The following is a 14465-nucleotide window of genomic DNA, read 5'->3' on the forward strand; positions in this document are numbered from 1 at the left end:
TTTCAACTAGGCTTGGCACAGTACTAGGCCCAGTAAATACAATTTTTTAAAAGTATTTCTAACCTGTTAAAATAATTACAATTTTTTTCTTATTAATACTTAGAACTTTAGTAAAGATTAGATTTTTGAAAAATCTTTGTGTTAACTTAATTAAGGGAGAAGGCCCCGCCTTCTCCTGACCTACAGCTAAATAATAGCAACCAAAGTTTTCAGAAGTGGCCATCATGTTTCTGAAGGTCATGTATCTCTGAAATACAAAATACTGTCTTAGAATTACCAAATTAATCTTATGGTTCAGAATTATTTCATTAAGAAATATAATACTATAAGACTGTCGAAATTACCCATCTGCTTGCCCACCAGGCAATCTTGGGTTTTAGACAGACTCTATCTCAAAGCATTCAAATTGAAAACCAGTTTCAACAGATGTTTTGTGCAATGTGTAGCAACTATTTCCATATTTTCCACATGGCAAAACAAGCTGCCTTATGACCTCAATTTGCATTCGCCTTTGCATAATCTTTGTGTGTTTGGAGTTGGGCCTGCAGATGTCTCTAGAACATTTAGTCTTCATATAGAAGCAAAACAATGGCCACTGTGTCCCCTGCTGTTGCCACCTGTGATGTAGGATGGGACCAGGTGTCTTGGATACATTGCCTTTGCAGGAAGCTGAAATAAAGCAACTTTCTAAATGACTGTGCAATAAGGCTTTCAGGCAAAGGCCCCACCATTAATTGACTCTTGAAAATGAAAACCATAACTTTATTAGAGCTGTAATAATGTTAGCTAGCAATGATGGCTGACATTTATAGAATATAGACTTTAATAACATAATTTATATATTCCTGAAAAAAACCTCATGTTCTGCAAAATTGTGTATTAAAAATATTGGGGTTCATTAAAAATCACAGACTAAGAGAAACTGTTCAGTATATATCTGTCAAAGGACTTATATCCAGTAATAAAAGGACAAACAACCTATTTTAAAATGGGCAAAACACTTAGAGGCTTCAAAAAGAAGATGTACAATGGCCAATCGGCACAAGAGAAAGTGTTCAACATCATTAGTCATCTGAAGAATGCAAATTAAAATCACAATGAAATACCCAGTAGAGTGGCTAAAATGAAAAAGACTGGCACTACCAAACACTGAAGATGCGGAACATCTGGAACTCCCACACATGCTGGTTGGGAGAGTGAAATGCTACAAACACTACGGAAAACTGACAGTTGCTTAAAAAGGTAGAACCACAAATACTCTATGACCTAACGATTCTACTCCTAATTATTCTAGGTGAAATAAAAACACATGTCCACAAAGACCTGTTACGTAGATGTTCTAGCAGCTTTATCCATTACAACCCCAAACTGCAAATACTTAATATATCCAAAAATAGGAAAAGTCAATCAAATTTGGAATGCTCATACGAACACATGCAACTCAACAATAAAAATATATTCCTGATAAACACAACATAGATGAATCTCAAAAATATTATGCTGAGGAAAAGAAGAGAAACACACAAAGAAGTACGTCCAGTATAACTCAATTCTAGAGTAGGCTAAACTAACCTGTCAGATCAGTGGTTGCTCCTTCTGGTGGTGGAGGTGGGGAAGAGGCATTGCCAGGGAAGTGGCACAAGGAAAGTCTCTGGGGTGATAGAAGCTCTGTGTTTGGATGTGCATTTATCTAACTGGTTGAATACACTCAAGATCTGAACATTTTATGATATGTTAAGTAAACATGAATAAAAAAGAATGAAAAATTTTAAGAACAGAAATACCACAGGGTTTATGAGATAAATAGGGTTAGGAAGAAACCGCTAAAAAAATATAGGCAACATTATAACCAGAGTACTAACCCACAATTATTAAATTATTAGTGCCTAGGAAGATAACATAGATAACTCAGACATGATCTTAAAATGCCTTACAGGATATCAGAAATACACAAAGACAGTAGAGTGGAAATGCCAGTGATTCTTAGCTTTCACTGGAACAGTGCTCATGGGGTGCAAAGAAAACACAGATGGAAGCAGACCTCAGAGGCAGAGAGGTTGCGAAAGTGCACGCAGAAGGGAGTCTGATCTGCCAGAGTTGAGGGCTCTGTAAGGCTGGGGTTGATCATCTCGTGGGAGGGAGGCCCAGGTGCAGACACTTGTTTTTAATTTTCTCAAAATAAAGCTGAGAGGGCTCCTGCCTGATCAGCAGCCAAGCTAAGGGCTTTTTCCTTTCCTGCTGAAGATGAGAATTCTATTCCTACCAGTCCAAATCCTATTCCCAAGAAAATCATGAATGAAACAATGTAACTTCCATATTACACTACCATGTCATTCCCCATTTACCAATCACAAATGTGGTGATTCATGTCACAGACACGTGCTCTAGCAGAGCACGTATACCAACTGTGACCAAACACTACCTACCATTTTGCGTTTGTTATGTTATTTATAATTTACAACAACTGCATTTAACAGAAAAAGATACTGAAGCTCAGAGAGGCAAAGTGGTTTCCCCAACTATATGCAGCTACTCTTTTGCAGACTTTGAATACAGGTTTAACTTGAAATCCCATGCTCTTAATCATTATACTACATTTCCTGGATAATTTCATCCATACCTGCATTTTTCATTTGGGAAAACACTTGGGTCCTCAGCTCACTGGAGCTGTTCAGCAAGCTGCATTTGGCTTTGGTTTTCTCCTTGGCACTCATCCCAACACCGTCTATCTTTAAGTGCCTCAATCACCTGGATCCCCTCGTCTTTGGCTCATTTCCCTCTTGTTTACTGACTACTGAGGACAGTGGCTCTCATTTGCATCCATCCTCAAAGCCCTAAGGCTCTTTCCTCTCCCATACGTCATGCCCTCCACGCTAAGAATAGCAAGCTAGCAGAGTGTTCGGCGAGATCGTCTAAGTGAAAAGTCTTCTCTAAACTATGAAGTTCATATGCAGTTACTATATTGATATAAGGAATTATAATATACAGGAGTGTCTCAGGATCTTTCCCCAAGGAAATATTTATGGTTCCTAAAGGCAATTCCCCCACTGTCTATTAAATGACTGACTCAATGAAGATTTCATGTTAGATAGGGACAAGAGATAGTGAATAGTAAGGGAATGATAGTTTAGAAAAATTAGTCTATGATTTCTGTACATGAGATCATCCCAGTATGTTATATGCATATACTAGATCCAAGAAACTTTTAAAATTTCCTTTCTAAAGCAAACACTCATTATCATTCAGTATTGCCTATGTTAACAAGATGCTTAGATATAAACAAAGAAGCAGAAGAAAGAAAATATGTAAGTAACCACCCAAGGAATTTAATAGTTCTAATGGCACATTTCATGAAAGCATGCGCACTAATTATCTCTTAAATCAGTCCAGTCCCAGTGGCCCTGGAAAACTTGAACAAGATTATTTATTCAACACAAAGTTTAGGATTTCTAACCGAATAACACAAATTCCTAGTTCCAGTCTGTCAATACTGAGCACATTGATCTAAACATTTGGACAAACCAACTGCATCCCCACACAATTTACTGATGAATCTTCTTAGATGGATCAGAAAGCAATTGCCTTCAACACTTCATGAATTTATTAAACTAGCCAGAGAGTTTCAGAAAAGCTAAATAGACTTAAATATTTTTGTTTTCTGACTCAGAATTCAAACGTCTGACTCAGAATTCAAACAGCATGGGCGGCAGTGGTCATGGTGGGCTGTGCGTGGATGTGTTTGTGTGATAACTGTCCTACCTCGTTGACATTGTTCACAGCCTATCTGGAATATCTGCTGTATAGAACATTTTGAAAATATGTGCTATGTAGATTTCCTTCTTCTCCCAAAGATTGACTATTAAGGGCATGGGTAGAAAGATCTTCAAAAGCAAATGGTCTTCTGAGCAAAATCCTGATATGTATGCCTTCTTTGGGCGGCAAAAGACACAAACAAGTCAGGGATTTCATAAATCCGGGCAGGTTATGAGCAACTCAAGATAAAAAGGAAGTGTCCAACCCTACTGTATCCAGGCAGGAAAAAAATAGATGCATTCAACCCAAGACAGCTTTCATATTCTGCTTTTAATAATATTTAAATCAATTATCCCCTGAGGATAAACTGGGAAGACAATAATAGCAAGTTCATAATATCAAGAATGTATACTTTGGAATAAGTTACAAAAGTTGACTATTCCAAGAAAGTACTATAAGGAAATCATGGGAAGAAAAAAGGAACATAAATTCTTAGTAGTTTATAAAACTGGAGTATAATATTGATTTAATCAACAAATGAATATAACTGGAGCAAAAGATTAGTCCTCTGAGCACAGTGTCTAAAGCAGACACACCTTAAGCCAAATCTGGAATGCCTTATGATTCATGTCTCAACGTGAACAGTTCTAATCACGAGGGAACCTTCTCCAGTGTTCTCTGAGCAATAGTAAAATAACACATAGACTATGTAACTTAAAGCATGCCTTACATTGCCTAACAGAGTGAATCAAACTAAACTAATATGTAGAATTATTGAAAACTGGAAAGTTCATAAGGATTTAAAAATAATAATAAAATGTTGACTAACCATTGCTAATTTGAAACTAGACAATTCCTTAAACTCTTAAGTAGCTTTCTCAAATAACAGTAGAAAGGGTACAATAAATCCCAAACACAAGCCTGAAAATTTTCATCTCTAGGTTATCTCAAGCTTATATTTAGTTGTTTATTCCTCCAACCAACTTTCTAAAAAAAGAACATTTACACTGATAGAATAAGAAGCTAGCTTAACAAAAGCTGTTGTCTGATAAATGGCTAAACTAAGTTTTATTTTTACCACACTATGTTTCTAGAATAAAACTGGTTTACAAATAGTGACATCTGTAATTTGACAATTGTCTTTTCACATAAATCCTTTTTAAATGCTTACACTCTTTTAAGCAATACAGAAAAATGACAAAGATTCCTATTTTTGGATGCAAAATGTGTATAAAATGCATTAAAATTCAAAAAGGATTTTTACACATATTTAATATTTTGATACATATCAAACTTATAATTATTTTGCCCAATCCCCTAAAATTACCACTGACAAGAAAATAGAGAGAGACAGGGCCTTTTCTACCATATGAAGGGTAAAAACTAGCTAATAAAATCAGGGTAGAATATGTAAACAGTTTGCAAGTTCAAATATCTCATGCATACAAGATTTTTCTTCTTGTTTATTTTTAAAGATATTGAGAAGTTTTATTTCAGTTTAAAAGAAAAAGCAGTCACAGACAAATCCAGCTTGTTTTAAACCACCAAAAATGAAAGCTAATGGTTAAATCCAGGCACCTAGCCACTAAGCAAACCTCTCTGAAAGCCCCACTGCCTTCTCAAACCATTTCATTGCCATAAATTCAGTAATAATGCCTCAGCTGTAATCTGGAAAAATGGCCATGGTCTTTTGCCCCACCTCAGGGTGAACTGACCTGGGGCATAAGTGAATATTTGCTACTCACTTTTCAGTTTTCTTGTCTTCTGCTCAAGGGTCTGGCAAGCTTTCGATAACTCAGTATTTATAGTTTGCAGGTTCCATTGTTCCGAAATTGCTTCCTCTAATTTCTGCAGTAGAGACGCAGCTTTTTCCCTGGCAGAGTGGGCTGCCTGATGTCGATCCTTAACCTGGATATGGATAGTTAATACTGGATTTTAGCAGTGTGGCCAGGAAAGCAAGCATTTGAGAGCTCTCACTCTGATTATGCACACAAAGCTGGAAATGTGCTTTTCTTCTCAGGGAAGTGATAAGCCTCTCCTGAACTTCTGCAATTCTGTGTTTGCACGGGCTTGGTGAGCCTGAGCTATTTCTACAGCGGCGAAGTCCTGATATGTCAAGTTGCCTCCTTCTGTAGAGTTGCCTGTTTCATCAGCAGCTGTTGACACCGCCTCTCTTACACTCCCCCTGTACTTCCTCCGCACGCTGCTAGTCGCTAGGGACTGAACTTCACAGTTCCTCTTTGTTTTTCTGTTGTTGTTCCTCCTCCATTTTTATTTCATGGTTTCAAGAACGTCTGAGGAGACTTGCCCTGAATCTAATGTAGTCAAGGGCCACCCTACCTGTTCCTCTGCATCTGCCAGCCGTTGGCTGGCTTCCTGGAGCCTCTTCCTGAGGATGGCTTCCTGGTTGACAGCATCTTCTTGCAGTTGTTTAATGGCTTCTAGTTGTTTCCGACTAGAGTCAAAAAAATGAAAGAAAGCAAGCAAAAAGTCCAAACCACAAGCTGTCAGTGACATTTCATCTAAGAGTCACCCTGGGAAATTGTGACAAATTCAAACTTAACATACTTCCTCAGAGATGAGAGGAAAAAGTGAAAGTATTTATGTACATATAAATGCTTCACAAATACAAAATCTTAAGGAAAGCAATCATATGGATCACTTAGCCTGATACCCCTACTTTACAGACAAGGACATTTAGTTTCCTATTTTCCACTGGTATTAAATATATTCAGTTCCCCACAAGCTACATTCACAGTACTTAGCATTGGTTGCACAGTTGCTGGGATGATGGCTCTACAAGGAGGTCAGGGTGACAGGTGCAATACTTACACGTCATAGCTAGCTTTTGCAGAAAAAGAAAGGAAGGAAAGAAAAAAGGGGGAGGGAAAAAAGAGAAAAAAGAAAAGAGAGTTTTGTCTCATGACCTTAGCCTTTCTCATTAAAGGGTTGTCAATCATGGTATAAGTATGTGCCATGAGCGCAGGAAGGACCACACAGATGAAAGCTGGCTGTTGAGATTTCCACTGAAATCCTCTCTTTAAGTCCTTCCCCTCCCCCTATTCCCCTGCACAAATCTCACAGTGTCATTATGTTACTCCTCATTTGTATTCAACACTAATCTCCAAAATATATAAAAATGCATTTGTTCTCTGTTAGCTGATGAGATTATTTACTCTGTGCTACATGTCAACATATCAGTGATTAGCTGGAAACAATTTGACGTAAATAAAAGGGAATGGTAAACTTTCAAAGCAGTGAGGAAGATGTAGGCCTTTTGCTTGCCTCTCAAATGTTAACCTGTGATCAGAATCTCATGCACACTGGTGTAAATCCAGCCCTGGTTACAAGAAGGACCACAAGAGAGGCAAGAATGGTCTCATAGAATGCTTTACGAACTGGTAAACAAGCAAACAAAATCCTAAACAAAAATAAAAACTACCTAAATCACCACAGACAATCTACTGAGCATTCGTCAATAGCTTATAGTCAGTTGTTTCTTATTTGGGTTTTTTCCTAACTGTGGCAGAACATTTAACAGGAGATCTACCTCTTAACTAATTTTTACGCGTACAATATTAATTATAGGCATAATGTTGTACAGATCACTAGAACTTACGCATCTTGTACAACTGAAACTTTATACCCATTAAATAGCAACTCTTCATTTCCCCTTCCCCCTAGCCCCTGGAAACTTCCATTCTGCTCTCTACTCTATGAGTTTAACTATTTTAGGTACCTCACGTAAGTGGGATCATGTGGTATTTTTCCTTCTGTGACTGTCTTATTTCACTTGCCATAATGTCCTCCAGGTTCATCCATGTTGTCACACGTAGCAGAATTTCCTTCTTTTTTAAGGCTGAATAAAATTCCATTGTATGTATATACTACATTTTCTTTATCTATTCATCTGTGAACATTTAGGTTGTTTCCAAAACTTGGCTATTGTGAATAATGCTGCAATAAATACGTAAATGTAAATATCTCTTCCAGATCCTGACTTCAATTATTTTGGACAAATACCCAGAAATAGGATTGCTAGATCATATGGTAGTTCAATTTTTAATATTTTGAGGAAATTCCTTAACGTTTTTACATAGTGCCTGCACCATTTCATATTCCCACCAATGGTGTACAAGGGTTCCCATGTCTCCACATCCTCACCGATATTTATTATCTTTTTTTTCCTATTTTTTGTAATAGCCATCCTAACAGGTATGAGACAATATCTAATTGTGGTTTTAATTTGCATTTCTCTGATTAGCGATGTTGAGCATCTTTCCCTATACCTGTTGGACATTTATACATCTTTTGAAAAATGTTTATTCAAGTCCTTTACCCATTTTAAAACTGGGTTATGTGGTTTTTTGTTATTGAGTTGTAGGAGTTCCTTCTTCTTATATATATATTAACCCCTTATCAAATATATAGTTTACAAATATTTTCTCCCATTTTGTAGGTTGCCTTTTCACTCTGTTAATTATGTCCTTTGCTATGCAGATTTATGTCCGTCTTTATGCCAGTAACATACTGATGTAATAACTGTAGCTTCGTAATATATTTTCAAATCCAGAAGTGTAATGCCACCATCTTTGTTCATCTTTCTCAAGATTGTTTGTGTCTATTCAGAGTCCTTTGTGATTCCAAAGGAACTTTAGCATTGTTTTTTCTATTTCTGTAAAAAACGTTATTGGGATCTCATCAAATCTGTGGATCGCTTTCGGTAGTATGGACATTTTAACAATTTTAAGTCTTCAAATCCATGAATACAGAAATGTCTTTTCCTTTATTTGTGTCTTCTTTAATTTTACTCATCAATGTTTTATAGTTTTCAGTATATGTCTTTCACCTTTTTAAATTTATTACTAAGTATTTTTTTCTTTTTGATGCTATTTTAAATGAGATTGTTAATTTCTTTTTCAGATAGTTCATCATTACCACACAAAAACAAAACTGATTTTTGTATTTTGATTTTATATCCTGTAACTGTACTGAATTTGTTTGTTACAGTAGATTTTTTATGGAATCATTAGGATTTTCCACAAAAAAGATCATATCTGCAAACAGAAATAATTTTACATCTTCCTTTTCAATTTGTGTACTTTTTTTCCTCCTTGCCTAAATGCTCTGGCTAGGCCTTCCAGTACTATGTTGGAGACAAGTGGCAAGAGTAGGCATTCTTGCCTTGTCCCTGATCTTTTTTTTTTTTTTTTTTGAGACAGAGTCTCACTCTTTTGCCCGGGCTAGAGTGAGTACCATGGCGTCAGCCTAGCTCACAGCAACCTCAAACTCCTGGGCTCAAGCAATCCTTCTGCCTCAGCCTCCCCAGTAGCTGGGACTACAGGCATGCGCCACCATGCCCGGCTAATTTTTTCTATATATTTTCAGTTGTCCGATTAATTTCTTTCTATTTTTAGTAGAGACAGGGTCTCGCTCTTGCTCAGGCTGGTCTCGAACTCCTGAGCTCAAACAATCTGCCTGCCTCGGCCTCCCAGAGTGCTAGGATTACAGGCGTGAGCCACCGCGCCTGGCCTGCCTTGTCCCTGATCTTAAAAGAAAAGCTTTATGTTTTTCACCATTAAGATGTTAGCTGTGGGCTTTTCATATAAGACTTATGATGAGGTAGTTTCCTTTGATTCCTAGTTTGTTGATAGTTTTCACATAAAAGACTTGAATTTTGTCAGTGCTTTTTTTTGCCTTTATAGAGATGATTATGCAATATTTACCCTTCATTTTGTTAATGTGGTAGATCACATTAATTGATTTGCATATGTTGAATCATTCTTGCACCCCAGGGATAAATATCACTTGGTCATAGTGTGTGAATCTTTTAATGTGCTGTTGAATTTAGGTGGTTTATAGTTTCTTAAAGATTTTTGTATCTATATTCATCAAAGATATTGTCCTAGAGCTTTGTTTTCTTGTAGTGTCTTTGCTTGGCTTTGGTATCAGGGTAATATTGGTCTCATAAAATGAGTTTGGAACTGTTTCCTTCTTTTCACATTTTTTGAAGACTTTCAGAAGGATTAGCATTAATCTTCTTCAAATCTTTGGTAGAATTCACCAGTATAGTCATCTCATCCTGGGATTTTCTTTGTTGGGAGGTGTTCAATTGCTGACTTAACACATTGGCTGCCACACTAGAAAAAACAATTTTTCCCTGTGGCCATGGTGTTTTATTATGAAAATAGAATAAAAACTTCAAAAACAAAATGATCCTTTCTAATTTAATAAAAATGAAATTTATTGACTTCTACTCATTTAATCCACATTTTAGAATTTGTCAATATTAATTGTAACAATAAAAACACCAACAAGTAAGATTTTCACAAACCAGCTACAGGGTTTTGCCCAAGTTTTACTTCACGAAGCCCTGAATTCAAAACTAGCATGAGTAGAATGCAAGTCACATGGCAGTCAATGTGTTAAATGCCTTACTAGTTATAGGTTTGTTTACATTTTCTATTTCTTCATGATCCAGCCTTGGTAGGGTGTTTGTTTCTAGGAATTTATCCATTTCTTCTAGGTTATCTAATTTCTTAGCATATAATTATTTATAGTAGTCTTTTATGGTCCTTCATATAATATTTTTGCAGGTTTAGTTGTAATATCTTTCCTTTCCTTTTTGATTTTGAGTCCTCTTTTCTTAGCCTAGTTAAAGCTTTGTCCATTTTGTTTATCTTTTCAGAAAACAACTCAGTTTTGTTGCTTTTTCTATTATTTTTCTATTCCTTTTTAAAATTTTTGCTCTATTTTTTATTATTTCCTCCTTCTGTTAATTTTGGACTTAAGTTGTTCTTTTTCTAGTTCTTTGACATGTTATTAGGTTATTTGAGTTCTTTTTTAATGTATTAATCACTGTAAAATTCTCTTAGTACTGCTTTGGCTGCATCTCATAGGTTTTGGCATGTTTTTGTTTCCATTTGTCTCAAGATATTTTTAATTTTCCTTTTGATTTCTTCATTAATCCATTTGTTGTTCAGGAGTGTGTTGTTTAATTTCCACACATTTGTGAATTTTTCAGTTTTCATTCTAGATTTCTAGTTTCATTCCATTGTGGTAGGAAAAAGATAATTGGTATGCCTTCCAACTTCTTAAATTTGCTAATACTTGTTTTGTGACCTAACATGGGATCTGAAGGATCACATCCCACATGCATGTGAGAAGGGTGTATAGTCTGCTGTGGAATGTCCTGTATATAACTGTGAGGTCCATTTGGCTTCTAGTGTTATTAAAATTTGCTATTTCTTTATTTTCTGTCTAGATGTTCCATCCATTATTGAAACTTAAATACTGAAGACTCCTACTCTCTTGCTGTCTATTTCTTCTCCCTTCAGTTCTGTCAGTGTTAGCTTTATATATCTAGGTGCTCTGATGTTGGGTGCATAGATATTTATAATTGTTACACCTTTGTGGTAAAATGACCTTTTTATCATTATATAATGTTCTTCTTTGTCTCTTATGATAGTTTCTGACTTAAAGTCTCTTTTGTCTGGTGTAAGTATAGTCACCCCTGCTTTCTTTTGGTTACTATTTGCATGGAATATCTTTTTCCTTCTCTTCACTTTCAGCCTATATATGTACTTCAATCTAAAGTGAATCTCTTAGGCCAGGTGTAGTGGCTCACAACTGTAATCCCAGCACTGGGAAGGCCAAGGCAGGAAGATCACTTGAAGCCAGGAGTTCAAAACCAGCCTGTGTAATATAGCAAGACCTGTCTCTGCAAAAAATTAAAAACTTAGCCAGGCGTGGTGACACATGTCTGTACTCCTAGCTACTCAGGAGGCTGAGGTGGGAGGATTGTTTGAGTCCAGGAGTTTGAGGCTGTAGGGAGCTATGATCATGCCACTGCACTCTAGCCCAGGTGACAGAGGAAGACCCCATCTCTAAAAATAAATAAAGTCTCTGAAGACAGCGTGGATTTTAGGTTTTTCAAAAAAAATTTTTGTAAATACATTCAGCCCTCTATGTCTTTGTAAAGTTCAATCCATTTAAAGTAATTATTGATAGGAAAGGACTTACTACTGCCATTTTGTTATTTGTTTCCTGTCTTGTAGTTCTTTTGTCTTTCTTTTCCTTTCTTGTTGTCTTCAAGTTTTGTTGATTTTTTTTCGTATTGATACACTCTGATTTTTCTTTTTGTGCTTCTCTAGATATTTTCTTTGTGGTTACCATGGGGCTTACGTACAACTTCTGTGATTATAACAGTCTATTTTAAGCTGATAACTTCAATCACATACAAAACCTGTATAATTTTACTCCTCCCTGCCATACACCCTGTGTTACTGCTGTCACAATTTACATCTTTTTATCTTTATCATTAACATATCTTATAGTTACTTATAATACTTTTATATTAAAATTAAGTGACTTACCTATTACCATTACAGTATTACAATATTCTGTATTTGTCTATATATTTATCAGTGCATTTAATACTTTCACATGCTGTTGTATTGCTGTTTAGCATCATTTTGTTTCAAATTGAAGAACTCCCTTTAGCATTTCTTGTATGGCAGGTCTAGTAGTGATAAACTCCCTCAGATTTTGTTCTGTCTCTCCTTCACTTTTGAGGAGAAGTTTTGCCAGGTATAGTATTATTGTACTTTCATCCTTTTGAACATATCATCACATTCAAGGTTTCTCCTGAGAAATTTGCTGATAGTCTTATGGTTATCCCCTTTTATGTGATGAATCACTTTTATCTTGCTGCTTTCAAAATTCTGTCTTTGACTTTTGACAGTTTGATTATAATGTCTTGGTGTGGATTTCTTTAGATTCATCTTATTTGGGATCTTTTGGGCCTCCTGGATCTGAATGTACATTTCCTTCCCCAGATTTGGAAAAATGTTGCCATTATTTCTTTGAGTAACCTTTCTTACCTTTTCTCACTCTCATTTCCTCTGGGATTTCAATAACACATATATTATTCCATGTGGTGATATCACATAAGTCCCTTAAGCTTTGTTCACTCTTCTATTTTTTGTTTTTTTTTTGCTTTTTCCAATAACCTATCTTTAAGCATACTGATCTTTTCTTCTGTTTGATCTAGTCTCATATTGAACCTCTCTGGTGAATTTTTTAGTCTAATTATTGATTCTTCAGCTCCAAGATATCTGTTTGGTACTTTTTAGTATTTTCCATCTTTTTGTTAAAATTCTCACTTTGTTAATGCATTGTTCTCCAGACTTTGTTGAGTATCTTTATTTGATTCTCTGTCAGGTAAATCATTTATCTGTGTCATTAGGGTCAGTTTCCAGAGATTTATTTTGTTCCTTTGTTTGAGACATATTAATATTTCCCTGTTTCTTTATTTTCCTTGAGTCTTTGTGCTTTTACCTATATATTAGAAAAAATAGCCAGCTCCTCTAGTCTCCATAGACTAGTCTCATATAGGAGAAAACCCTTGATCAATCTAGAATCCAGAGATTCTGGGAGGACTCTCAAACATTCACACTAGTCCAAACCACTGTTTTTCTTCTTAGCAGTTCTCAATCACCTAAAGTATGCCAGGTCCCATCAATATTCTGAGACAGGTGAGACAGAAGCCAATTCCATGGGCAGCTCCCAAAAAGTTGAAATATTAGATGTATGGTCCAACTTTTTCATCCTTCCACCCCCAGGGAGAAGCTGGGATCTAGCATTTTTCACCTGCTTGCTTTGCACTGAGCTGGAGTAGGGGGCTCTGGCAAGTGCATGCATGCTAGTTCAAACTGTCTTGTTTTCAGTGGCCTCCAGGCATTTAGAGTATGCCAGTTCCCATCAGCACCATGAGACAGGTGAAACAGAAACAAGTACCTTAGGCAGCCCCCAGAAAACCCTGAATGTTGGACATGTGGAATAATTCTTTTCTTCCCCAAGGAGAAGCTGGGAGCTAGGGATTTTCTCTGATCATGTAGCACTCTGCTGGGGGTAAGGAACATGGTAACGGTTCCTCAAATTTTCTTACCAGCCTTGATATGGCTGGTTTCATGCTTGCCCAGGGTACAGGAACCTCTCAACTGGTTTCAATTTCTCACAAAGGGAATTTACTCATGTATTTTTGTTGAATTAGTGTGTCCTTGGGGAGAAGGGTCCAGGGCTTTTTCCATTCCAAGTGATCCTTCTGACATTGTTTTCTCTGCTGTGTTTTTTTTTGTTTTTTAAGACATCAGTTTTATCTACTTTTTCTCTCCTCCAGGAATAGCCTAAGCTTTCAAAAGTGTCCATTATCTTCCAAAAGAAAGCAAAAGGATTTTAAGGACCATGAGACATCCATATTTAGATATACTAACACTTTCACTTATATGTATTTCCACCTATAAGACAATAACTTTCTTTTATGAACTTTATTAATCAGTCTTAGAAATAGCTTTTTTAAAAATCAGATAGTACTGTTAAAGATATTCAACAGATGTTGAACCTTTGGACATTTTCTCCCATAGAAATTTTTATCATCATGTTAAAAGGTATATGTATTAGCTTTGAGCGTGTGTTTTTAAATTCAACAACTGTCCTTGCTAACATGTTCTAATGCTAAATCTTGATTTCTATTCCAATCCGTGCAAAACCTGCATCTCTCCCAGACTTTGCCATCTAAATAGCATACCATTTACCTAGTTTTCAGACCAAAAACCTCTGAGTTAAGGATGACTCCTCTCTTTCTTGCACTTCCCACATCTAATTTACCAGTAGTTGGATCTGGGCCACCCTCAAAAAAAAAAAAAAAAAAA

The 14465-nt window shown here is 36.2% G+C and overlaps 1 protein-coding gene across 1 annotated transcript in view; it reads right to left on the reverse strand.

Moving 5' to 3' along the window:
* The window catches only part of LOC105807547 (lymphoid-restricted membrane protein-like), a 99246-nt gene that overhangs the window by 49814 nt on the left and 34967 nt on the right, over positions 1–14465 (reverse strand). Inside the window, exons 17-18 of the mRNA XM_012640969.1 lie at positions 6094–6208; positions 5499–5661 (exon numbers count right to left, since the gene is read on the reverse strand). Coding sequence (XP_012496423.1) covers positions 5499–5661; positions 6094–6208 — 278 coding nt within the window. The remainder of the gene's footprint in view (positions 1–5498; positions 5662–6093; positions 6209–14465) is intronic.

This window comes from Propithecus coquereli, unplaced genomic scaffold (assembly GCF_000956105.1).
Source record: "Propithecus coquereli isolate 6110/MARCELLA unplaced genomic scaffold, Pcoq_1.0 Scaffold16, whole genome shotgun sequence".
Taxonomy (NCBI): domain Eukaryota; kingdom Metazoa; phylum Chordata; class Mammalia; order Primates; family Indriidae; genus Propithecus; species Propithecus coquereli.